Here is a 26,305-nt window from a genome sequence, read left to right as displayed (position 1 = left end):
GATTCTTGAAGTCAATTTTAAATGTAATTTTTGAAGCACAATATCATATTCACTCTTTGGAAATTGAAAATTATATTTTTACTTTCTCCTGTGTTCTCCAATCTACCAAAAACAGAGCTTTAGCAGAAGTCAGCAAACTGACATCAGTTCATTTGCCTTTAGGGATAGTAAATTATTGCTCAGCTCAAGGTTTTTTTTGTTTTTGTTTTTAAAGAAAGAGAAAGGAAGGGGTGGGGGAAAGGGAAAAAAATCTATCACTAACTAACTGTCTTTGGAGTCTGAAGAATGTTCAATCATAGGCTTAAAATGTCCAAACAGTGCAATTGAGGAGAGGGGGTAGAGTCTGATTCTACTTTGGTGCCAACTTGAACATTGTGAGCGTTCTTTATGGAGGCTTTGGAAAGTTTAAGATTGACTTGTTTTTATTGGCTCTCTTGGTGATAGACAAACAGGGCTAACCTGAGGCCAACATTGCCAACAGGAAATTTAGGTCATGTGCAGTTGCATTTTTAAAACTTGTGTTTTAGGAGCTGTTCAATCAGCGTAATTGATTGATTGTAACGAGGCACAGAGAGCTCCTTAATCATGTTAGAGGTGGTTAGATAATGACAAACTGTTAAGGGTTTTGTTTGAGACAAATTTCCCATCTCTCTGTTGTATTCTGGTTGGAAGAGAGGTGGCTTGTCCCTTATTTCATGGAGGTTACAGTCCGACTGGCCTGTTTACACAAAATAGCCTTTTAAATGTGACATTTAAATTTGAAATTCACTGTAACACTATTTCCCAAGAGAGAAGAAAAAACATTTCAAAATAGATCACAATCCAAAAATCCAAATGCATGTTTTAAACTTCAACAGTTGATTGTAGCTGCTTAAGTTATTATTTCTTTCCTTTTTCTTTTAAAGACATGTTGTTAAGTTTAACTGATACCCTTTCTTTAGTAAATGTTATGTAAATATAGGTGGAAAGGCTCAGGTTTTTAAACACATTTAGTCATTGACAGTCAATGGTATTTAGGCTCCTAAGTGCCTTAATCACATTTGAACATGAAACATAGGTTCCTGAATTAGTTAGCTGTTGCAATGCTGAACACCGCAATGCCTAAATACCTTTAAAAGTCCGGGCCAAAATTTCAATCAAGTTTGTGTGCAATTTTGCACATACTTATTCTAGGTTCCTTTGTGTGCTCTCAACTAGGTGAACATGCTCTATTTTGTATGTTCCCAAGCAACACATCCGTTTTAGAGGACATGTACACTTAAACAGGGTGCGTGCAAAAAAGAACTTATTCTGTTTGAGAATTTGTGCCTGATTTTTTTATTGGTGTTTATGGGACCAATAAAAACTTCTTGTTCTTCTTCGAGTGATTGCTCACATCCATTCCAGTTAGGTGTGCGCGCCGCGCGTGCACGTTCGTCGGAAACTTTTTTACCCTAGCAACTCCAGTGGGCCGGCAGGTCGCCCCCTAGAGTGGCGCCGCCATGGCGCTCTATATATACCCCTGCCGGCCCGCCCGCTCCTCAGTTCCTTCTTACCGCCGTGTCGGTCGTTGGAACTGTGGAGCGCGGCTTAGCTGTCCTCCACGTCCCTAGCTCTCCTAGTTTTCAATCGCTTATCTCTAGTTCTATATAGTGTTAATTAGTGTTGTTAAGTAAATAGTTTAGTCAATAGTTGTTAAATAGTTCTTGGCCGGGGGCTTAGCCCTTCCCGGCACCCGGCGCCAGGCTCATGCCTGTTTCGCCGGGCTTCAAGCAGTGTGCGGCCTGCAAGAAGCCCATGCCCACCAGCGATCCCCACGAAGCGTGCCTGAAGTGCCTCGGGGAATCGCACAGGTCTGACAAGTGCCGCATCTGTAAGGCTTTCAAGCCGAGGACAAAAAAGGAGAGAGATCAGAGGCTCCGAACTCTCCTCATGGAGGCGGCACTTGACCCGTCGACTTCGCGGACCGTGGTCTCGGCACCGGCACCGGATCGCTCCGGCACCGAGAAGACTCCTCGGCACCGACCTTCTCCGGCACCGGAATCACAGCCTAGGCCGTCGAAGTCTGCTACTCCGGCCAGGCAGACCCGGCTTGAGCGCCCGGCCTCAACATCGGCCGCGGCACCGCCGGCACCGTCAGCACCGTTGACTCCGGGCCTGGCGGGTCCGTTGAGTCCGGTGCCGCCGAGCTCCCCCATGAGATCTGGGGTTGAGATAGTGGTCCCGTCAACACCGGAGACCTTCGCCTCGGCTCGGGACCTTATTGCCCTGACGGAGCCCACTCGGCTGCCACCCCCGGTACCTCCGGTGCGGGTCGTGTCCAGGGGCAAGCCCATGATGTCGGCGCCGCCCAGAGACAGTCCTTCGCCATCTAGGTCCCGACGTCTTGGGCGCTCCAGATCCCGACGCCGCTCGCAGTCCCGGCACCGCTCCCCTCAGCGGCACCGGTCGCACTCGCGGCAACGGTCGACCTCCGGACGGTCGCGGTCAAGCTCCAGTCGGCGTCACCGGCACCGCGACTCCAGGAGCAGGTCCCATCGCTACTCGCCGCACCGGTCGACCTCCCGGCACCGAGCTGGTGGCAGGTCCCGGTCTCGGTCGACCTCCCGGCGCCGAGCCGGTGGTAGGTCCCGGTCGACCTCCCGGCACCGAGATGGTGGCAGGTCCCGGTCTCGGTCGACCTCCCGGCGCCGAGCCGGTGGTAGGTCCCGGTCGACCTCCCGGCACCGAACCGGTGGCAGGTCCCGCTACCGAAGCGACACCCGGTACCGATCAGGATCCCGGCACCGTGACAGATCCAGGTCCCGGTCCCGATCCCGGCACCGATACGACTCCCGGCACCGGTCCCCGGCACCGAGACGATCCTCCGTGCCGACCCGCGCCGGCCCGTACCATCCGGGGTCGGCCCCGCCGTGGCCCTCGAGACAGCCGTCCGTATCTTCGCAGGCGGACAGTGCGTATGCGCTCGGCACCGACCGGCAGGCGGCGCTCTTCGGGGATCCGCCGCTGGAAGACCAAGGCCCACCACAGTGGGGATTCTGGACACCCTGGGCATACCATCAGGCCCAGGGCCCCCAGCAGCTCCCTCCCACACCGGCGAATGCGGAGCGTAGGGCCCCTGAAGCCTCCTTGTCTCGCCCCCCTCCCTCCCCGGAGGCGGAGGAAGGGTCCAAACAGCAGGACTCCGCTGTGGCTCCGGAGGTAGAGGCGAGGGCTGAGGAAGACCCTCAGTTGGACACTATCGTGCCTGGGGTCTCCTCATCCTCCTCCCCGGATGAGGCGGTGGCGGGTACCTCCTCCAACAGTCCCCCCCCGCTGGATCTCAGGGCGCACCAGGACCTCCTCAGGCGGTTGGCCCAAAACCTGAGTCTGCAGGCAGAGGAGGTCTCGGAGATAGAGGACCCGATTGTTACCATCCTCTCTTCGGATGCTCCCACCAGGGTCGCCCTGCCCTTTGTACGGACCATTCAGGCCAATGCCAATACTATCTGGCAGTCCCCGGCCTCCATCCCTCCGACAGCGAAAGGAGTCGAGAGAAAGTACATGGCCCCTTCCAAGGGGTATGAATACTTGCACGTTCACCCGACTCCCGGTTCACTGGTGGTGCAGTCGGTGAACGATAGGGAGCGTCACGGCCAGGAGGCTCCGGCCCCCAAATCCAGAGAGGCCAGGCGGATGGACCTCCTTGGCCGTAAGGTATATTCGGCTGGGGCCCTGCAGCTCAGGGTCTCTAATCAGCAGGCCCTGCTGAGCAGGTACGCTTTTAACTCCTGGGTGGCAGTGGACAAATTTAAAGAGCTGCTGCCACAGGATGCTCGCCAGGAGTTTACGGCCATCCTGGACGAGGGCAAAAAGGTCGCGCGCACGGCCTTACAAGCATCCTTGGACGCTGCGGACTCGGCTGCCCGTACCCTCGCGTCGGGAGTTACGATGCGTCGCATCTCCTGGCTGCAGGTTTCCGGCCTTCCGCCAGAGCTCCAGCACACGATACAGGACCTTCCTTTCGAAGGCCAGGGCCTGTTTTCGGAAAAGACAGACCCCAGACTCAAGAGTCTGAAGGACAACCGGGTCATTGCGCGGTCCCTCGGGATGCACACCCCCGTGACGCAGCGTAGACCCTTTAGGCCACAGCAGCAGCCGTACCGTAGGCCGTTTTCCCAGTTCCGCCAGCGGCAGGACCCTTACAGGCGCCGCGGCAGGAACGGCAGGCGCAGGCAGTCTGGGAACCAAGGGGGGCAGAACCAAGGCTCCTCGAAACCCCCGCCTGGTCCTAAGCCTTCATTTTGAAGGTGCGCCCGAGGGCGCTGTAGCAGTTTCCCCTATGGATCCTTTCCCCCCGTTTTCAAACCGCCTTTCGTTTTTCCTCCCGGCGTGGTCCCAAATAACATCGGACCGCTGGGTCTTAAACCTGGTGCAGACGGGATACCGCCTGCAGTTTGTTTCGTTTCCTCCTTCCCGCCCTCCTTCCTCGTCCCTCTTCAGGGACCCCTCTCACGAGCAATTCCTTCGACAGGAGGTGCAGACGCTCCTCAGCAAAGGAGCCATAGAGGCGGTTCCGGAAAACGAGAAAGGCAAGGGGTTTTATTCCCGCTACTTTCTGATCCCCAAGGCCAAGGGGGGCCTCAGGCCTATCCTCGACCTGCGAGAACTCAACAAATACCTCGTGAAGTTGAAGTTCCGCATGGTATCCCTGGGGACCATTATTCCATCCCTGGATCCGGGAGACTGGTACGCCGCCCTCGACATGCAGGACGCGTATTTTCATATTGCCATTTGGCCGCGCCACAGACGCTTTCTCCGCTTCGTTGTGGGGGCTCTTCATTATCAGTTTGCAGTCCTCCCTTTCGGCCTGTCCACGGCCCCAAGGGTGTTTACAAAATGCATGGCAGTTGTCGTGGCGCATCTTCGACGCAACCGTGTCCACGTGTTCCCTTATCTGGACGACTGGTTGATTCGGGGCACGTCGGAGCAGCAGGTCAGCAGCCATGTCCGCCTGATCACCGCCGTATTTGCAAGTCTGGGCCTCCTGATAAACACAGACAAATCCACTCTGAGGCCCACGCAAAAGGTGGAATTTATCGGGGCGGTCTTGGACGCCACGATGGGCAGGGCCTCGCTGCCTCTGCAACGGTTCCAGACCATGGCGGCGATCGTTCAGCGTTTGCGGTCAGCCCCGTTGACGTCAGTAAGGACATGTCTAACCCTGTTAGGCCACATGGCAGCGTGCACTTTTGTGACCGGCTACGCTCGGCTCCACATGAGGCCTCTCCAGCTGTGGCTTATCAGCCGTTACAGGCCGCAAAGGCAACCTTTAGACATGTTAGTCACAATCCCCCAGAAGGTCTTGGACTCTCTCGGCTGGTGGTTGGACCAGTCCGTGTTATGTGCGGGTCTTCCCTTTCACCCCTCTCAGCCATCGGTATCCCTGACAACGGATGCCTCAGATCTGGGCTGGGGGGCCCACCTGGGGACCCTGCGGACACAGGGCCTGTGGTCCCAGGAGGAGGTGGGGCTCCACATCAACATACGGGAGTTGAGAGCGGTCCGCCTTGCTTGTCAAGCGTTTTGTCATCAGCTTCAGGGTCGTTGTGTCGCCGTGTTTACGGACAACACGACGACGATGTACTATATCAACAAGCAGGGCGGCACCAGGTCCTCCTCCCTGTGCCACGAGGCGATACGTCTCTGGGACTTTTGCGTAGCCCACTCCGTTCACCTCAGGGCTTCCTTCCTCCCTGGAGTACGGAACACTCTGGCAGATCGACTGAGCAGATCCTTCCTGTCGCACGAGTGGTCCCTTCGCCCGGATGTCGCTCTCTCCATTTTCCGGAGGTGGGGTTATCCCCGGGTGGACCTCTTTGCGTCCAGGGGGAACAGGAAGTGCCCAGCATTCTGCTCCTTTCAGGGCAGGGAACCGGGGTCGATAGGGGACGCCTTCCTCATCCGGTGGTCGACCCACCTGTACTATGCATTTCCCCCGTTCCCTCTAGTCCACAAGGTCCTCCTGAAGGTGCGCAGGGACAAGGCGCTCGTGATCATGGTAGCCCCGGCGTGGCCCAGGCAGCACTGGTACACCATGCTGCTGGACTTGGCCATAGCCGACCCAGTTCCCCTGCCCCTTCATCCGGACCTGATTACCCAGGACCACGGGACCCTGTGTCACCCAGACCTGCAGTCGCTGCACCTAGCGGCGTGGCTCCTGCGTGGCTGACTGGCCCAGAGCTGCGATGCTCCACGCCTGTGAGAGAGGTGCTCTTGAGCAGCAGGAAACCGTCCACAAGAGCCACGTATTCAGCGAAATGGAAGCGCTTCTCCTGTTGGTGCGTAGAGAGAAATCTCCGCCCTATGGAAGTTTCGGTTTCCGAAATATTAGACTACGTTTTGTCCCTCAAAGGGCAAGGTCTGGCCTTATCGTCGTTGCGAGTCCACCTAGCTGCTATCTCCACCTTTCACCCGGGTGCGGACGGTCGCTCCGTTTTTTCTCACCCGACGGTGTCGAGATTCCTTAAAGGGCTGGAACGTTTATTCCCTAACGTCCGTCCCCCTGCTCCCACCTGGGATCTTAACCTGGTGTTGTCCCGACTCATGGGGCCCCCCTTTGAGCCGTTAGCTACTTGCTCCCTGCTCTACCTCTCTTGGAAAACTGCCTTTCTAGTGGCTGTCACCTCAGCTAGACGGGTGTCGGAGCTCCGAGCTCTTGTGGTAGACCCCCCATATACGGTCTTCCACAAGGACAAGGTGCAGCTGAGACCACACCCTGCTTTTCTGCCCAAGGTGGTCTCAGCCTTCCATGTCAACCAAGAGATTTTCCTTCCGGTTTTTTTCCCAAAACCTCACTCCTCAGGCAGGGAGCAGCAGCTCCACTCGCTGGATGTCCGTAGGGCTCTCGCGTTCTACATAGACAGGACTAAGCCCTTCCGAAAATCCCCCCAGCTTTTCGTGGCGGTAGCAGATCGTATGAAAGGTTTTCCTATCTCCTCCCAGAGGATATCCTCTTGGGTTACGTCCTGTATCAGGACTTGTTATGACTTGGCCCATGTCCCTGCGGGCCGTGTGACTGCGCATTCTACCAGGGCGCAGGCGTCATCGCTGGCTTTCCTAGCCCGTGTGCCCATCCAGGAAATCTGTCGGGCAGCGACCTGGTCATCGGTCCACACTTTTGCTTCCCACTACGCCCTGGTCCAGCAGTCGAGGGAGGATGCGGCCTTCGGAACTGCGGTGCTCCGGGCCGCGACTTCTCACTCCGACCCCACCGCCTAGGTATGGCTTGGGAGTCACCTAACTGGAATGGATGTGAGCAATCACTCGAAGAAGAAAAGACGGTTACTCACCTTTGTAACTGTTGTTCTTCGAGATGTGTTGCTCACATCCATTCCACACCCGCCCTCCTTCCCCACTGTCGGAGTAGCCGGCAAGAAGGAACTGAGGAGCGGGCGGGCCGGCAGGGGTATATATAGAGCGCCATGGCGGCGCCACTCTAGGGGGCGACCTGCCGGCCCACTGGAGTTGCTAGGGTAAAAAAGTTTCCGACGAACGTGCACGCGCGGCGCGCACACCTAACTGGAATGGATGTGAGCAACACATCTCGAAGAACAACAGTTACAAAGGTGAGTAACCGTCTTTTGTTCACTGCAGATGGTTTCCTCCATCCAGCTCTTTACAACTGTTTTTCTTCAGTTGTGTCATCTTCCATTTTAGGATCAATAGTGATCTGAAATAATAGCATCAGTGTATACATACACGTGAAATAATTTGTGTCACCAAAAACATACTGCTTTCCAAAACCACAGTGAATTTTACAGAATTAAAGCTAAGCTAATAATTAAAAACCACCACGAGTTACATTCTTTCCAGGTACACTGCTATGCCTGAACAGAGTCAGGCAGATCCAGCTTCAGACTTGTCCAATTTATAAGTCTTTGAAAAATTGTAGTTTGCGCACAGAGACTTCTTCAGTATTAGAAGCTGAAGTCTCTGAAGATTTTGTCCTGAGTATGCTCCAACCCCTCCCAAGTCATAGTGCTGATCAGATAGCACATGCACTATCTCACAGAGTGACTGAACATGCTCTGGGGGACGGGGAGGAAGACTATCATAACGCATAATGCAACAGGGAGTCAGTTTAAAGCATCACAGGCAACTTTAATTCTGGCATTTCCTAGCTTTTGAGGACTTGACTTTGCAACCTTAATAAAAGCTTCTTTAAGATTTTGTGTGTGTATAATACATAGTAATTGTGTCTGAAAGAAACTCTAATTGAAAAACTGGAAAATATTCAGATAGGTTAACACAGACAGAAAAACTTCTAGGGCCCGAGTCCATCACCATTACTTATGCTGAGGAATGTGTTACTCTGCAAGTACTCCCAAGAGTGCGCTAGCCTTTTCACAGTCCAGGTGAGATGACACAATCCTTGCCCCAAGGAGCTTACAAATTTGATGCAGTGAAGGGAGTAACAGACGGAGAGGGGCAACATCAATGAGATTATGCAGTTGCTCCATAAAGGTTAGTTCATGGCATAATGGAGGAGACAGTGCTTGGATTTGTTTTAAATAAATTACTTGGTTTGTTTTTTGATGGCAGTGTGGAAGAAATGGTTGTCAGGAAGAATCTGAAAACAGTTGAGCAGCCTTGCAGAAAAACTCAGAGCTGTTCCCACACATAGGCAGCAGCATCTGTCTGATGGTGACAAAAAATGACCTGTTTATATTATGGAAACCAAGATCTTCTCTTCTCTGTTTTCAGAATATTGGTGAGTCAGAGATACCCAGTGTTTTGAACGAGTTATTGCCTATGATCAAGTCTCATAATGAGAGGACGGCTAATGACTATACCTCAGAAGATTTCCTTGTCTTGCTGGTGTATATTTACTCTGTGGTTGGGGAAATCAAAGCTGGAAAAGAGCTGGATAAAGCTGAAGGAGAGGTGAAAAAAGCATTAGTCCAGACTCTTTGTGATGAACCAGAACTATCTTCCTTACTGCAAAAAATAACAGGTGAGTTTATATTTCAGTGCAATGAAAAAACAGTAGGTATAAAATTTGTACCTAAAGAAAGCATAGAAACAGCGTGACTTGTCTGTGGTGGTTAGGGTATGTGAGTAAGCATGAGGATTTCCTGTGGATTATTCCATCACTGATATGCACAAAAGCCAAATGCTGACAGGTTATCCTGAATAGTGCTGAGTCTGGTGAAAGTTCTGTAATTTGTTCTTTTTTTGTTAAAGAGTAGTTAAGTTTGTATGTTTTCATAAAGTAATCTTTTCCCCAGTTTTCTTACATTGATCAGTGTAAAGTTGACCTTGGAAAGTCAAAATTAATCCTGGAAACATGTTCAGCGAACCACAACGTTGTGAATGCTAGGAACTGCCCAGTCTGTCATAAAAAAAGAGTTGTGTCTAAAACTAACATTGAATTTTTTACAGATAAGCATAGTGAGACCTTTTTGGCAGACACTATAACTTATTAGTGCGTTCTGTAGAATAGCCAAGTAATAACTTGCAGTTGTCCTTGCCACATACTTAAAAATTGTTAAAAAAGATTGTAAACACTAGAACTGTAGCAGGAGAGTAGTATTTCAGAATGAAAGGGGGGCTGTGTTGCCCATCTACCATGGGTTCATCTGCTTGTTCGCAGGTATAATTATTATTTGTACTGCATTAGTGCTTAGGAGCCTCAGTCATAGACCATTGTGTTAGGTGACAGAACAAAAAGCCAGTCCCTGCCCCAAAGTACTAACAGTCTAAGTTTCTGGCATAATTTTACCACTGTAGTTATATCAATGTAACTCTCCATGTTTGTCACTCTGGGAACAGTATAAATTAATCATAAAGTGACACTCTTATTCTGGAATAAGCGTGTCCACACAGGGATTTATATTGCTCTCACTATAGCAGTAAAATTATACCAAAATAATTATGCCAGTACATTTCCACATGTATAGAAACTCTGAAGATTATTTTTGTGAGTGCAGGAATGGGAGGTGCGTGTTCCACCTTAATGTAGTTACACAAGTATCATGCACTTACACGCTGCTCCAAAGCCCAGTGAAGATAGTTAGAGCCTTTCCATTGATTTCAGGGGGACTTGGATTAGCGATATGTTAGTGGCATACTGCTTGTAGTTTGCCCATTTTGCCCTTAAGTTTCTAGGGGTGTGTGTGGGTGTGTGTGTGTGAGAGAGAGAGAGAGAGTGTGTGTGTGTGTTCTATATTTCTTGCATTCCATTTCTATGACAGTTTTTTCAGTGCATGCTGATTGTCTTGTGCTAATATAGTGTTTCCAAATGACCTCAGTGGTATTCACTGTTGGGTATTGTGCAAACCGAACCCTGCTGTGCAGAACTCCATGTTTAAGTTTTTCTTCTGTTGATCCATGTTTCAAGTCACTGTTTTATAATTTTCTTTAATTGTGACTAACAAAAAAAGAAAATGGGGAGGGGCTGAATTATTTAACATTTAATTTCATGAAGAATCAGCAGGGAAACTGCTTTCTGATTTGCCCAGAAAGTTTGTTCATTGCCCTCTACAGTCTCACAGTCCATCAAAGTTGCTAGTACAAATAGAGACTGGATTACATAGCTCATTGGACTGGAGTAAGCTCTTCACAGTATTCACCGAGTAATGTTAAATTCTAACTATATTTCCATATTTTCTACGTAGATTTCCTTACTTTTTTCCAGTGTTTTGTGTGTTTGTAGGTTTGCTAAGTAGAAGCGAATGTCAGGATGTTCAAGGAAACAAACAAATAAAAAATGATAAATGAAAGTCCAAGTACAAATAGGTTGTATTTTGAAAAAGCAATTCTTTGTTTTCACATTGCAGACATAATCTTTGGACAGTGGAGTTTGAGATGTGCTCCTAATCATCAAAATATTTTTGTACTAATATGGAGCTGGATCTCATAATTTAAGCATTTGAAAACTGAGCTGTCTGTCTGCATAATATACCTTGAGTAGTTTGGAGGGTTTTAGCTGTTTACTAAAAGTTTTGAAAAGTTCATGCTGATGTGTTATAAAGACTTTTGTTTCAGATAAAGGGTTTCATTCACAGTCAAGTTAATTGTGGATCACGAAGGCCAGTTGCCCGTGCAACCTGCTGATATGTATGAAACATTACAAACACATCATTAGGAGACAAATTGTGAGTGTAAAAGGCTATTTTTTAAAGAGGTGGCAGAACTGTTTCTTAGTATACGTATTAGTTATATTATGCTCCTGCAGTTCCTTAGTTACCTGAAGAAATATGGATGAAATGCTGGTCATTCTGTGTGTGTGCGTCTGTCTGTGATTTACCATATAATGTATAGTTTGCTTGCTGGCATGTTTTTTGACCTGTTGCAGTTCTGTGGTTTGTACTTTATTTAGAAGTGTCAGTTCTGCTAGCCCAATCACAAAGAAAAACAAACAACAAGCTGTTGGTGGCATTTTATTGGACTAACTAAAAAGAACAAAAATTGGCGTACAGACATAGAAGGATCTTGTGAAAAAGAATATTGGGTCTAGATTCTTAGCTGTGTAAACTGGCATCTCTCCTTGAAGTCAGTGTAGCTGAGCTGGTTTATACCAACTGAGGATCTGGAATATTCCAATTATAATATCTCATTTTTTTTAAATTAAAAAGTATGGTTTGCTTTTGAATGGTTGCAAAACTCAGTTAAACTCCAACCAGCTTTAATAAATTTCTTTTCATTAGTAGAACAAAGGGAAACATGCTTTTTATCTCTTATTTGAGAATTGCATAAAAATAAATTGTTGGAGAACATTAAAATTGCATAGTTAAATATTCAAGACAGGAAAAGCCAAAATTAAGGTTGCGTGTGCCTTACGCATACACACATGGACCCAGCACTTTGCAACATTTATCCCTTTTGGCGGTACCAGAGGGGGCTGGAGTTCCTATGACTCCCAAAGTAGGGAGATACAACCAGACCACATTTCCCCCAACCGCCCCTTGGTCCTGTCCCCACAGTCCATCCACCTTCTGAGGTAAGGCTGCTGCTGCTGCCAGCTACCAAAGTTAGTCCTGAAGCTCAACTACTAGCAGTGCTGAAGGTTCATGGTTCAGATCCTGCTGATGAAACATGATCAGAGGCTTGTTATTATCAACCTTAGGAAATTTCATACCAAAAGCCTGTGTTAAAATAATGTTATTGAGTTTGCTAAGTCAAGCACTTGAAAGTTAGGGAATACCGGTATTTAGGTTGCCTGTGCAAGCTTAATTCAGCTTCCTTGAGTATGAATTATGATATGGTCTTTAATTACATGATCACATACTAGGTTTTCCACAGGACACCGCCTTATTCAGTGCACAGGATAAATGCAGAAAGGAGTGGGAAAGTGTTAGAATTAACCATTTATGTACAACATACTAACAATGAAGTGTAACATCATAAATAAATAGTGGTAATTAGGTGACCTATATAGGCCACCTAAGTTTGCAGCAAAGTTAGCTCTAAAGTTAAAGAACCTATAAATAAGGCTATGTTTATGTCACAGAGGTCATGGAATCCGTGACTTCCAGAGACTTCCATGACATTTTCTGCTTCAGTCCCATGGACTGTGGAACTCTGAAGCTGGCAGCCCGCGGAGCCCTGGCAGGGTTCCAGTGACAGGTGACAGCAGATACAGGGAGCCCCCTGCAAGGTTCTAGCGACAAGTGACAGACTCCTGAGGGGGCCCTCCTCAGGGTTCCAATGATGGACAACAGCTTTGCCGGGGGGGCGGCAGGGGAGGGGAGAGATGCCTCGGGTGAGCAGCTGGGGGTGTCCCATTGTCTCTTTGGGAAATATGGTCACCCAGCAGCCCCTCTGCAGCTTTCAGATGCTGCCAGAAGAGAGGGAACCCTACAGCTCCCAGCCACCATGGTGGCAGGGGAAACCATGGACCCGCAGCAGCAAAAGTCATAGACAGGTCACGACTTCTGTGAATTATGGTTAATTGCCTGTGACCTGGCTGTGACTTTTTTACTAAACATAACCTTAACAAAATCTTAGCCTTACTTATAAGTAAAACAGGGCCAGAACTATGAACTAGAAGAGAGGCAGCATGTTGCAGTGGTCAAGACTTATGTGTGCTGTTCCTGACTGCTACAGACTCACTGTGTAACCTTGGGCAAGTCACTTACTTTCTTTGTGTCTCAGCTTCCAGTGTGTAAAATGAATTGATACCAATCTTTTGTGAATCACTTTGGGAGCTACAGATGAAAACCACTATATGAAGGCTAACATTTGTTATGTACCAGATTATTGGAGGATAGCTAATGTAAGGCCAGTGTTTAAAAAAGGCTCCAAAGGTGATGCTGGCAATTACAGATCAGTTAGCCTGACTTCAGCCCCAGGAAAACTGTTTGAAACTCGTAAAGAACAGAATTATCAGACACATAAATGAGCATGATATGTTGGGGAAGAGTCAATAAAGCTTTTGTAAAGGGAAATCATGCCTCACCGATCTATTAGAATTCTTTGAGGCAGTCAGCAAGGGTGATCCAGTTGATATTGTGTACTTGGACTTTCAGAAGGCTTTTGATAGGGTCCCACACCAAAGGCTCTTAAGCAAAGTGATGAGTCATGAGATAAGATGGAAGGTTCTTTCATGGGTCAGTAACTGATTAAAAGATCAGAAACAAATGGTAGGACTAAAGATAAATAGTGGGGTCTCCAATGATCTGTCCTGGCACCACTGTTTTTCGACATATTCATAAATGATCTAGAAAAAGGGGTGAACAATAAGGTGGCAAAACTTGCAGATGATACAAAATTACTCAAAATAATTAAGTCTAAAGTTGACTGCAAAGAGTTACAAAGGGACCTCACTAAACTAGGTGACTGGGCAACAAAATGGCAGATGATATTCAGTGTTGATAAGTGCAAAGTAATGCACATTGGAAAACATAATCCCAACTATTTATACAAAATGATGGGGTCTAAATTAGCTGTCATCACTGAAGAAAGAGATCTTGGATTCATTGTGGATAGTTTTCTGCAAGCATCTGTTCAATGTACAGCTGCAGTCAAAAAAAATCTAGCGGAATGTTAGGAACTATTAGGAAAGGATAGATAATAAGACAGAAAATATGATAATGCCCTATATAAATCCTTGGTACACGCACACCTTGAAAATTGCATGCAGTTCTGGTTTCCTCATCTCAGAAAAGATGTGTTTAGAATTGGAAAAGGTACAGAGAAGGGCAACAAAAATGATTAAGAGTATGGAACAACTTCCATATGATAAGAGATTAAAAAGACTGGAACTGTACAGTTTACAAGAGAGATAACTAAGGGGTATATGGCAGAGATCTGTAAAAACACGACTGATGTAGAGAAAGTGAATGAGGAAGTGTTATTTACCCCTTCACATAACACAAGAACAAGGAATCACCCAATGAAATTAATAGGCAGCAGATTTAAAACAAACAAAAGGGAAGTACTGGTACTTCTTGACACAACACACAGTCAACTTGTGGAACTCGTTGCCATGGGATGTTGTGAAAGCCAAAAGTGTAACTGGATTCAAAAAATTAGATAAGTTAATGGAGGGTAGGTGCATCAATGGCTGTTGGCTAAGATGGTCAGGAAAGCAACCCATGCTCTGGGTGTCCCTAAACTTCTGACTGCTGGGACTAGATGACCAGAGTTGGATCACTCAATAATTGCCCTGTTCTGTTTATTCCCTTTGAAACATCTGGACTGGCTACTGTCAGAAAACAGGATTCTGGGTTAGATGGACCATTGGTCTGACCTAATATGGCCTTTCCTGTGTTCTTATTATTAATCAGAATCCTTTGAATTTCAGTGGCATTGTGCTGTACTCCCCAGGTACAAACCTTTACCAAGCTTATTTTCTGGTTCTAGTTTGGATGAGGCTGAAATCAAAACCTAGACCTTAACTGTGACTCTGAACCTTAGCCGATACCCCAAGTATGCCCCCCTTGGCACACCTCTTCACTTGCAGATCTTGTAAAATCTGCAAGCTGAAGAGGTCCACATTTTTCCTTTCTCGGTCTTCTCCTTGTCCTTCAAAGCACTGAGGGACATTAAATACCAAAACCTAGTGTTAAAGTGTTTTGTTGATGTTCTTTATCTAGATTGCAAGATCAAATATTTGGAAGTCAGGAATTCTCTCACAACAATAACTCTTGTCATTCTATTTTCTATTCTTCTTTTCCTTTTAAAGTGTAAATGTACATTTATTATATATTGTGAGGCTGAAATTTGTTCTGATATAACTGCATTGATGTAGTAAACCCCTAACAGATGCATTGCACTGTACCAGTGCTTTCTTTTAGTATGATACTCCGGGGGGAATTCTGTGCCACTGCACAATTTACACAGAAATTAATGTTCTGCACAGATTCTCCTCCCCACCTCATCCCCCTGAAATGGGCTGCAGAGTTTCTGGCTGCCACTGGGGCGCACTGGACCTGACAGAGCCCAGCTTGCAAATAGAAGACATTGCTGGGAGGAGGGGGACAGAGCTGGAGGGTTCCAGGGAGCTGCAGTTCCTGGCATGCCCTGAAGGAAGGAGGTGGCATGCAGGAAACTCTGTACATGCCCGGGACCCAGCATCAGACTGTTTCTCCCTCTGCGTCCCTGGGCTCTGGGAAGGTACAGGGTGCATGTGAGTGTCTGGGTTGGGACGTGGCCCGCAGCTGGGCTCTGGAGGGGGACAGAGCTGGAGGGTTCCAGGGAGCTGCAGTTCCTGGCATGCCCTGAAGGAAGGAGGTGGCATGCAGGAAACTCTGTACATGCCCGGGACCCAGCATCAGACTGTTTCTCCCTCTGCGTCCCTGGGCTCTGGGAAGGTACAGGGTGCATGTGAGTGTCTGGGTTGGGACGTGGCCCGCAGCTGGGCTCTGGAGGGTAGCAGGTGTGTGGGCTGGGGGGAACCCTCTGGCTGGGCTCTGGGGGAGGAGGGATGAGAGCGTCTGGAGTGCCCTGCAGCTGGGCTCTGGGGGGGGTAGCAGATGCAGGTATCTGGGCTGGGGGGCACCCCGTGGCTGAGCACTGGGGTGGGTAAGGAGTGTGGGTGTCTGGACTGAGAGACACCCTGCCACTGGGCTCTGGAGGAAGAAGGGATGCAAATTTATGGGCTGAGGGGACTGCAGCTGCGTTCCCGGGGGTTGTGGGTGTGAGTGTCTAGGCTTGGGGGGGGTGCAGCTGGGCCCTGAGGGGTAGCAGGTATGCGTGTCTGGACTGAGGGGCACCCTGCAACTGGGCTTTTGTGGGGAGGGGGCAGAGAAACAGTAACTCGGTTGTTGTAAGGATTTATTTAACTCTTTACTCCTGGGGGGAATTTTTTGTTTGTTTTTGGCATCTGTATTGTTACAGATATAGTAGCTGACAGGTATTTTGAAATGAATTACCAAAATAATTGAAATTGGAGTGATTATATAGTGTTATTTTGGCAAATCTAATATACAGAATTTTGCAGAATTTTAAAATAATTGTCGTGACATCCGCTCCCTAACACCCACGGTGGCCCCTGCGCCATCCCCCCCCAGCACCCCTGGTGTCCCCAGGCCACCCTCCTGAGCCATGTCCCACCCCACAAGTTTTAGTCAGGGTTATATAGTAAAAGACATGGACAGGTCACGAGCCATGAATTTTTGTTTTCTGCCCATGACCTGTCCATGACTTTTACTAAAAATATCTGTGACTAAAACATAGCCTGAGTTATGAGACATGGAAAACCAGCACTGCTCTAGTGGATGAAACTTTTATTTCAATACATTACTAAGTGAGCATCATGAAAAGGCTTAAACCTTTTGGCATTGGATCTGGTTATAGGTGAAGTATATTTTTAAATTTTCGCATTACACAGGAAGAAATTTGGGACACTAAAACAAATGCCAGTTGAAATATTAAGTATTTAAGATTGTAAACACACATAAATCAAGAAATTCAAAGTTATGATCCTTAGACTGTGCATTTGCATCTCACAGAATGTCTTAACTATGTCTTCTGCGCCCCAGTCCCTCCCCAATTGCTTCCACTTTGTCTGTCTGCTCCTGGGGGCTTGGCTGCCCCAGTCATATTGTCTTCTTGGAGAAGTGAATATAAAAATAACCCATTAGACTATTGTCAGGGCATTTTGGAGTGGCCAGGGTGCAAAAGCCTGGTATTGATGATTGGTCCTTGAGTTCAGGCATGTGTGGGTGTCTGCCTATAGATGGGGTTATTAGATACAGATCTGTTCCAGGCCAAAGCTAAGATTTATAAACTAAACTGTTTATTTTAAAAGTTCATAGCGTGGTTACAGAGGGCGGGGCAATGCCTCAAAGCATCAAACAGCAAAACCTTTTGAATTTCCAGGAGCACTGCTCTCTTAAATACAGATTAGCTGTCTCCAATCCCTGTTGTTAGAGTAAAAGATGACTTTCCTGTCTGATGTAAGCAGGACGACTTCACATCAGTTTATATCACTAAGAAGATCTCGTTCCACTGGGTTATGCTCCAGACATGCTCAGTTGCAGGTGGTATTATTGCAGGAATCTACTCTATGGTGCAAGCCTCTTGCTATAAATGTTCCTCTGTGATGATAGCAAATCATTGACGACTCCCTTGGGCAGGATCTGCGTAGACCTCCCTGATGTGATTTGAATGGAAAGATGTCATTGTCACGGAGCCATGATGTCTCTGAATGTGATTATGATTTTATTAAATAGAAGAACATGTTGGTTAGTGACAGACTGGCCACAATCAAATTGTAAACAGAAGCCCTTCATAGATTATAACAATTTTTTGTCAGTAGCTAAGAGATTCGTCCTTGATCAGTGTAGACCCTACTTAGGTCCTATAGAGATAACAGATTTTATTGGCATGATTTCTCTTTTTACAGTTTATGTCAAAATACGGCCTTTGCTGATCTCGCTAACTAGTTATCCTGCCACAGTGCTGAAATCGTTACAACGGGACCAAATAAAACCAGATCGCTTTGTTCAGAGGTACATTGAAATGATTTTCAGGTGCCACGACCCCAGTTCAGTATGCTGTTTTTCTCCTGCAGCACCAGCTGATATTACCAAAACTTAAAATTCTCCTTGCTCTGCCTTGCAATGTGTGCGTATAAAACTGAACATAAAAATGATCTTCTGCTACCTTTCAATCATTTACCTGACATATTTTGGACAAAATCTAGCTGACAATATTTGTGATTAAGAAACCCCAGAAGATGGTGAATCTGACATAAAACAAAGCTGCTTCATGGCCAAGTTATGGTGCTACATGAGAGGTGAAAAGCTCATGCAAATAAGCTTCCTGCCATTTTCAGTGACTGGGTGTTCCAGTCCGTCTTTTCATGGCCGTGCAGCAACTGGAAGTTCATGCTGCCCCAAGTATCTCAAAACACTTGACAAGTTTTAATTGGCACCTCACACTGTATTGTAAGTAGGTGTTATGCCCACTGCTACAAATGGGAAAACTGAGGCAGTGAAGTGACTTGTTTCAGTCAGTGGCTAAGCCAGGAACAAAATGCAGGATGCCTGACTCCCAGTCTCCTGCCTTTTCTGCAGGAATACACAGACTTCTAAGATCCCAAACAACTTTTGCTATGGTCTTTTTAAGGGCTTGATGGAAAAATTCCTTTTGACTTGGATACTGCAGGATCAAACCCTATGTCAGCTGTGGTAGAATCCTAGAACCTAGTTATACATGATAATCAGGAAATAACACTCTGTCCTTGAAAATGAGAGGTGTGGAATGTCCAATTCAGATTTCTCTGGCTTCAGAATGGGAGAGTTCTTCAGAATTAACTTCTGCTCCTGTCTAATCAGGATACTTGGAGAATTTTTGTAGGGGACCACCAAGGAGGCAGTTTTATCTGTATTTTTGTGCAGCCTAACTCTAAATTAGTGTTGAGAAATTAATACAGTATTTGTTTACAAACATTTTGTTGGATGTCTTATAACAAAAGACTCGGTTGAAAAACTGGTCAGTATCAACAGTAAAAGAATTAGACTTCTTTGTCCAGGGCAGGGATATTTTAGTTCAGATTTCAAACTGGCATTTTAAATGTAGCATAGAACATAATCCCCATAGAAGCCCAACTTTGATTCTGCTTTCATATGTTACCTATTTATTTTCTCTTCAACACCTGGTCGGAGTTGGCTCCAAACTGGATGGTAATTTTCATTGAAGTGTTTATAACATGAGACTTTTTAACATGAGACATATGCCTGCAGCTCTGCAGGCCCCTGAATTGCTGCCAACATAACAAGACAGCCAAATGGAACAGGAAACTGATATGGTGCAATATTCATTAACCATTTATATTATTTTTCAGCGTGCAGATGCAATAGCATATAGAGGACATTCTGACATCAAGTATTCCTGTTTAAGTAAGCTGTGGAATGGAAACTAAAGCTCCTTTTTAAAATTAGGTGACATTTTTTAAAAGATACCTGTGAAAATATATGTGGTGAAATTAAATCTTTTTTTTTCCCCTCCTTTTCCATATGAGTCATTTCCTTGCAAAGGTTCCAGGTTTTGGTAGGATATAATTTACTAATTTTAAAAATATGAGTAAATTCTTGCTAGTTTGCAGTACACACCCAGCCCGGCAAAACAAAAACAGAGAGATGTTAGATAATACGATTAAAAATGTTTTCTTAGTGGTTGCCACCCAAATAAAATAAATCTGGCACTTGTTTTTGTTTCTCTTTTGCACATTGAAACAAATTTTAGGATATTTGCATATGTTTGTAGCAGTTTGCCTCTTTCTTTAGTGTCAATATCCATCTTTCAAGAATTTCAAGGTACTAAACTATTCAGCAAGTATCTTCTTAGTCTTTTACCATTCTTTTAAATTTAATATATTTTAGGAGCCAGAAGGCATGCTACCAGTATGTGCTAAGCTTTATAGATGGTTGTTCTGAACAATTGCACGCTGTGTTATTGATTGTTTCAGGTTGTTCTCAGTGGAAATGCACAAGTATAGAAAACAATGCATCATCTGAGGCAAACAGGAATAATTACTGGACAGAACAGGACATTTATAATTACAGGGTCAGATTTACCCCAATGTTATTCCAATGCCTTCAGTGGAGTTATACCAGGGATTAATTTGATCCTTTGAATTTAGAGCAGTTTCAGCAAGATAGCAGTCTGTACAGATTTTACTGTGGATACAGTATATTGAAATACAGTATTTCAATATACAGCTGGGCACGGATGTAAAAAAGAGTCACAAGGGTCCATAATCACAGGGTTATGTGCAAAGCCAAATAAATGTCCTGAATTATTGATCATAACCATTTTTATTGCATCAGCCCATTGGTGCCTTTAAAGTCTAATAGTGTGTGTAATGAAAATTTCAGAACCTGAAAATGACACAAGCATTTCTTAAAGCTGGTATATATTTTGCTTATCAATAATGTCATATGTTTTTATTTTTATTAATAATTTAGGACTTAAGTGTAGTTTTGCAGATGCAGCGAGTGTTATATGTTCCCCTCTGTGCTCTATCCACAGAGGGTGTGAGTCTGCTATAGACCCTTATGACAAAGCCTCTGGCTCTTTAGGTCAGGCTGTAGACACTCATACTTTTAGCTCCAATTTAGTTCCCAGTGTTGGCCAAGGTGGATTCTGTCTCTCATAATTAAGAGCCAGTTTCGATTACATCCATATACAAATACACATTTGATGAGGTGCTTCTTTCTTTAAAAAAAAAAAAAAAGGCTGAGATCAAATTTGGCCATTGTGATATGGCCTATAAACCTATTCAGACCTATGAGCATAAGCTAGCAAACTAGTACCTCAGCTGATCTCTGAAACTTGATGGTACAGTTCTGATATTTTGCTGCCTTTACTTAAAAACTGTTCTAAAAAAGCAATAAATTAGCAATTATCCCACATTTTAATATAGCATATGGTGTTCTGTATATACTACATGGTGTTGCTGCTGTTTTTTAGTATCATTTAAAATGTTACTATCCATTTCCTAATCTATTACAAATGATCAAATAAACTACTCTTATGTGGATTTAAGCAAATGTTGTTCTGTAGACATCTTTGTGTACACTCTCTTCCCTACTCCATACCCAAGACTACAGAGCAGGGAATGTCTCTGGAGTATCTTTTGAGAGAGAGACTAAATTGTCTTGTATTTTATTTCAACATGGACTAGGCGGCTCCTGCATTCCCTCCTTCCCTATTTGTTCTGTTTAGTTTTAACTGTTGCATAAGTGTCACCTCTGGTAGTTAAAGTTCAGGTCAAGATATGTCTTGCTTTGACCCTTTTACTCTGGTTTATGCACATGCGGGCTGGTGTCTGTCAAGATGTAAAAGTTCACAGTCCACAGTGCAGGATTTCTTTCTTGGATTTGCTTTTGGTACTGATTGTGGTGGACAGTGTTGCACAGTCAGACAGAGGCAGTTCCATTACGTAACAGTTTCATGTGAATAACAGTGCAGTATGTATACACTTCATAATTCTAGAAAGCAACATGCCTTATTTATAAGCAGATGTATGAGTCTTGTTTTAAAAATTTGTTTCCTTTTTCATGACAGTAACATTGTTTTGGAAATGTTTGTCTGATGATCAGTGGCAGCAGCAGCCAGTCATAACCGATTAGGCATGTTTATATAATGAAAAACAATACACTGATGTGGTTGACTAACAGGGAATTCTTTTAAAGTGAGAAAAAAGGGGGTAAAGATCACATAGACTCCTTGTTTTGTGCAGCTCCACTCCCCCCCTTCACACACATATCTATCATGCTATCTGTATATAGTGATTCTGGTGTGTCAGGGCACGCATTAGTAAATGTTACTTTAGTTTTGTAGATCTTCATTTTTAGTTTGCATAGCTTAACAATGTTTTGTAAGTTAGAGGTGCATTTTCAATAGCAGACTTTGCAAATTATAATTAGATTGGGTTTCTGTTCAAATTTATCATAGATTAATTTTGAACAGCTTGTGCCTGGATTTAGCCACATGACCCTTAATACACTATATAGCGTTTGAGAAATACTGATAGCACACATCTCTGCTGCCTGTTCGGCAAGCACAATTATCCAGAGAATAGCTTCTTTTCCCAGGCCAGTGTCAAGTATCCACACTTCTGCGCCCACAAGGGCATAGGTCTGAGGCCTCTTTCAGACACCTTTCAATTCCATTGGGAAAAAAGATTCTTCCTTTCCTGTGCTGCCATAGGTGCCTTACAAACCATGTCTGGAGATTTTCATGCAGTAGTGCTTCTGTGACCTCACCAGGTATCTGGGATTCCAGTCTCTGGATTTGTCTTGAAGGAGGCCTCTTTCTTCTGTCAATCATGCTTGACCTTTTGTTCCAGATGGTGAAATGTTTTACATCCAGACCTGATTTCCCTTTGGTATAGATTCTGAATTCAGCTGGAGCAAGCTTGAAGTTATCAGATTGAAGTTTTTATGTTCTTCAAATCTCTCCTGAAAGTCTACTTTTTAGCCTAGCCTTCCATAGTTGATTGGCTTGGATGGCAATTGCTGTCCTATCTTAACTTATCATGCTTTAAATGTTTGTATTGCTGCTATCCAACTTACAAAATGGGCCAAACTATAGCCAGAAGTGCACACACAGCTTCCACTTCAGTCTACCTGAGAAAAGAATATAACCCTGTGTGATGTATATAAACAAACGACATCTAAACTCTGTGAACATATGGAAAGTGATCTGACTAATTATGACTAGTAAAAGATTCTGAATCTAATTCTATGTTCCCAACCACGATTAGCAATGAAGTAACAAATATTCTGCATTTAGGGTTTCAGTGTTTATTTCAGGTAAACAGTGGCTCATTCTTGAAAAAAAATTATTTTAAGGGTTTTTGTTGAATTATTTTGAAAAAATAATATTTGGACTATGTGTGTATTTGAAACACATTCACAGTGAAAAAGCTGAAAACCTAAAGCAAGTGTCCAAAAGAAATATACTTACAAAAGAAAGACGAGTAGGCTGAAAGTTAATAAATCACTCGTGTTACTCCAAGGAACATCTGTAGTGAGAAGAAAGGAGAAAAGATAAGTTGTTTAAAATAATGCAATAGTTCTTTAATAATCTTTTATTAAGAAGATTAATGTGATAAATACTTAGTGAATGAATGTATTTAACATAACATCAATTAATAACAATGTAATCCAGTCTAATTCCAAAATAAGTGTATCAACTACAATAACCCAAGAAAGGAAGAGAAAACTGCTGCAATCAAAAATACTCAGACTGAGCCAATATTTAAGGGAGGACAAACTGTATGCAGTATAACTAAATGTACACCATCATTGGTACAGTCTATGTGATGAAGCAATGAAACATATACCACTTAACATGTCTTACTATAGTCAGTTGTATACAGGCAACATGTAACACTGATATTCAGGAGTGACAGAAACAAGCAACTTTCAGATTGTCTTACGAGAAGTTTTCAAATGGCAGTATTTTATCTGTTGTTACAATTTGATGGGACTGTTCTTGCCTTTTTGTAAGAATCACTAAAGAAAGTATTTCTAGAGAATGAAAAACACTGAGAAATTATGAAGTGTTTATGAGAAATTATGAAGCATCTGAACAGAAAGATGACACAAATAAGAATGGACAGATCTTTACCAGAAAGTTTGAAAGTGTGATAATATATAAACCCCAGCCAACTAACCAAAAAAACCTGCTCATTTGTGTTGTATGACAGCACAGTACCCAAACTTGTGGAAGATGGTAGTGGGTTTCCCTTTGTCTGATGCTGCATTTTAACCATTCAGCTGGGAATAGCACAGGCTTGTCATTTAACATTATTAATTGGTGAAATATTAGCTGTTTTGTTGAATTATCAAAAGAAAAATTTGAAACAGGGGTAGGAAACTAGAAATTGTTACTCCAGCTGTGTGTATCTGTTTTCCAGTTTTGTTTTTATAATATGCTAAAACTATTTCCTTGACAAATAGGGCATAGCTTGTTATTTCTACATCAACATTTTGCAGTTCTTCAGCTCTTATGTTTGAGTTTCAATTAATAAAAACAGAGCCGCTGTTGAGGGATAGAACTAGTTGCTCTCACTTTTAAGTGTACAGAGACTCCCCCCTCTGTTACATCAGTTCTCCTTTGGTGTATACTGTCACAGTTTCAGGGTAACTGGACCTGTATTTCTACCTACTCTCCTTCCCCCCCTGTAGTCCACTCTGGGAGTCCCCCATCTGATCTCAGACCTCCAGCCGTCACCTGTCTTTAGACAGGCACCCATGACTTACTCCCTTCTGACTAGGTATTTTTAAGGCTGCACAGCTCCCTGCCTTATACTGTGATAATCCCCAGCAAGCCACTCTGCCTAATGGCCAGTTTCTCTCCAAGGCCCTGAGCAGTGTATAGCCAGCAGTTGCATGTTACCACATAGCTCCTTCTAAGCAATCCCATTTATTCTTAATACCTTACAGAGAAAGCACATAAAACCAGTAGAAGTCCTTATATGCATGCTGAAGGCTTATCAGGGGTTGCTCATCAGTGTTATGGGGCCCTAGTAGGCCAAAGTCTTTCCACTGCTTCCTCATGGGTTGGAGACTCCTCTTGGATAGAAAGTCCTATCCGTTTGCTGGATCAGAAAAGAGGCCCTGAGTCAGTCTGAACCTAGCCTTTTTATACCAAAAGCCCCTTCTTTGTCTATTGGTCTTGGGAAAACCCAGTTTGAACCAGTTTATACAAGCCTCTCCAGGGAGTGCTACCTCTCTGGAGCTGTTTACAGCATGAGTGATTCACCTTAATCATCCCTCACTTTTTTTGGTTCCCAGAGGAGCTAAAAGCAATCCTCCACCCCAGGGCTGCATACAGTCCATGCCCCTCAGTGATGTATATACCATTCATAACCTTGTATAGTGTTCCCCCAAAGATATAGCATGCAGTTGAAATATCTTGCTTTTGAGGGTACAAAGACTCCCTCCTCTATTGCATCAGTTTTCCTTTGGAGTATATCAAACACAGTAAATCACAGCAAGTATAAGAGTATGAAACTTGGGGTGTAATTGATGTGGAGTGTTTGCCAATGTATTGTTTAGATGAACTCCTTTAGCTATACATTGTACAGTGCAATGACAAAGACATTTCTGTGTTAAATCACAATTAGGTAGGTGATGTGTGTGAGATTAGTCTTTTAGGGTTGAATGTTCAAAAGTGCTCAGCGTATACCATCAGCCTCGGTATGGGAGGAGAGTTAGGCCAATGCTGGGCACTTTGAAAATCCATTTTTTTAATCAGTGTCGTGGTTTAGGCCAGGGGCTCCCAAACTTTTTTCCTTAGAGGCTTACCTGTGCAGCTGCAATAGGTATTGTGGCTCACTATTAACATTTCTTGAGGAAAATTATTAATTTTAATTATACATATAAACTGCAACACTGTAAATTAACAATGTACTGTACATGTTTCCTTTTAATTGTAATATAAACAATTTTAATGATAGATATAATCACGGTATCAGTAGAAATCACTGCTATGAAATTTTCCGTAATCATCAGCAGAAAAGTTTAAATCAAGTTTGACTGCTTATTGTAATAGAACTAGGCTCAAAATATGCACCATGATCTTCAAGAAAATGTAAAGCTTTGATTTTTCAAAGAGAAAATTTAATCTGCAAGGTAAGTTCTTTGCTCCTTTGTGTCTATACTGTGTGGAATGTAAGGCTCATGACCGGTGATTAAAGTGAAGAAGATGCATAAAATATAAATACCAGGTTTGCTTATCAACCCAGTTTATCAAAGAAGATGGTACTTTTTAAGAACAGTCTTTCCACCGAAATGGGTGTTATGGGCCTGCAAGTAATTATTATCTGAATTTTTGCATGAAAGGAAGAAGAGAAGGAGAGCATTTTCTTGAGCATTCATCTCTCTCACCATTTCCTCCACATGATCTATTTGAATTCTTTAAGTATGAAGTTTATTCTTTTCTTTTTCCCACTTGAGCAACATGGAAGAAGTAGATGGCCCATTTCTCTAAGTGATTCATCCTGGAACAGTTTGTTTTGAATTTTTAATTTTTTTTAAATTTTGTTGATTACAGGTATTTACATGGTTTCAAACAGTATGGGCCAAATATGGGCCAATTTCAAGTGACCTCTGAAATTATGCATGCAGATTTATAGCACATACTCTCATGTGTTTTTGTGCAAATATGATCATCAAACACAGAATTGCCCAGTTTGCCGAGCTGAATATATGCACGTATACTGTTTGTAAGTACCACTATACAGGTCTGTTTGAAAGTTAGAGCCTTAAATATTTATGAATTAATTAATGCAAAGTTCTGGCCTAATATTCTTTTACATTTTGTAACACCATATTTGGGGTCAGGAAGGTATTTTCCTCCAGGTCAGATTGACAGAAAC

General features: G+C 44.4%; 1 protein-coding gene across 1 annotated transcript in view; it reads left to right on the top strand.

Annotated features, from left to right (window-relative positions):
* SCFD2 (sec1 family domain containing 2) overlaps positions 1–26,305 on the top strand; it is a 323,281-nt gene that overhangs the window by 127,716 nt on the left and 169,260 nt on the right. Inside the window, exon 5 of the mRNA XM_030563081.1 lies at positions 8,725–8,974. Within this exon, the coding sequence (XP_030418941.1) occupies positions 8,725–8,974 (250 nt within the window). The remainder of the gene's footprint in view (positions 1–8,724; positions 8,975–26,305) is intronic.

Source organism: Gopherus evgoodei, chromosome 5, assembly GCF_007399415.2.
Source record: "Gopherus evgoodei ecotype Sinaloan lineage chromosome 5, rGopEvg1_v1.p, whole genome shotgun sequence".
In the NCBI taxonomy this organism is placed as follows: Eukaryota; Metazoa; Chordata; order Testudines; family Testudinidae; genus Gopherus; species Gopherus evgoodei.
The sequence above is the reverse complement of the archived record's forward strand: the minus strand, read 5'-3'. Positions and strand labels throughout refer to the sequence as shown.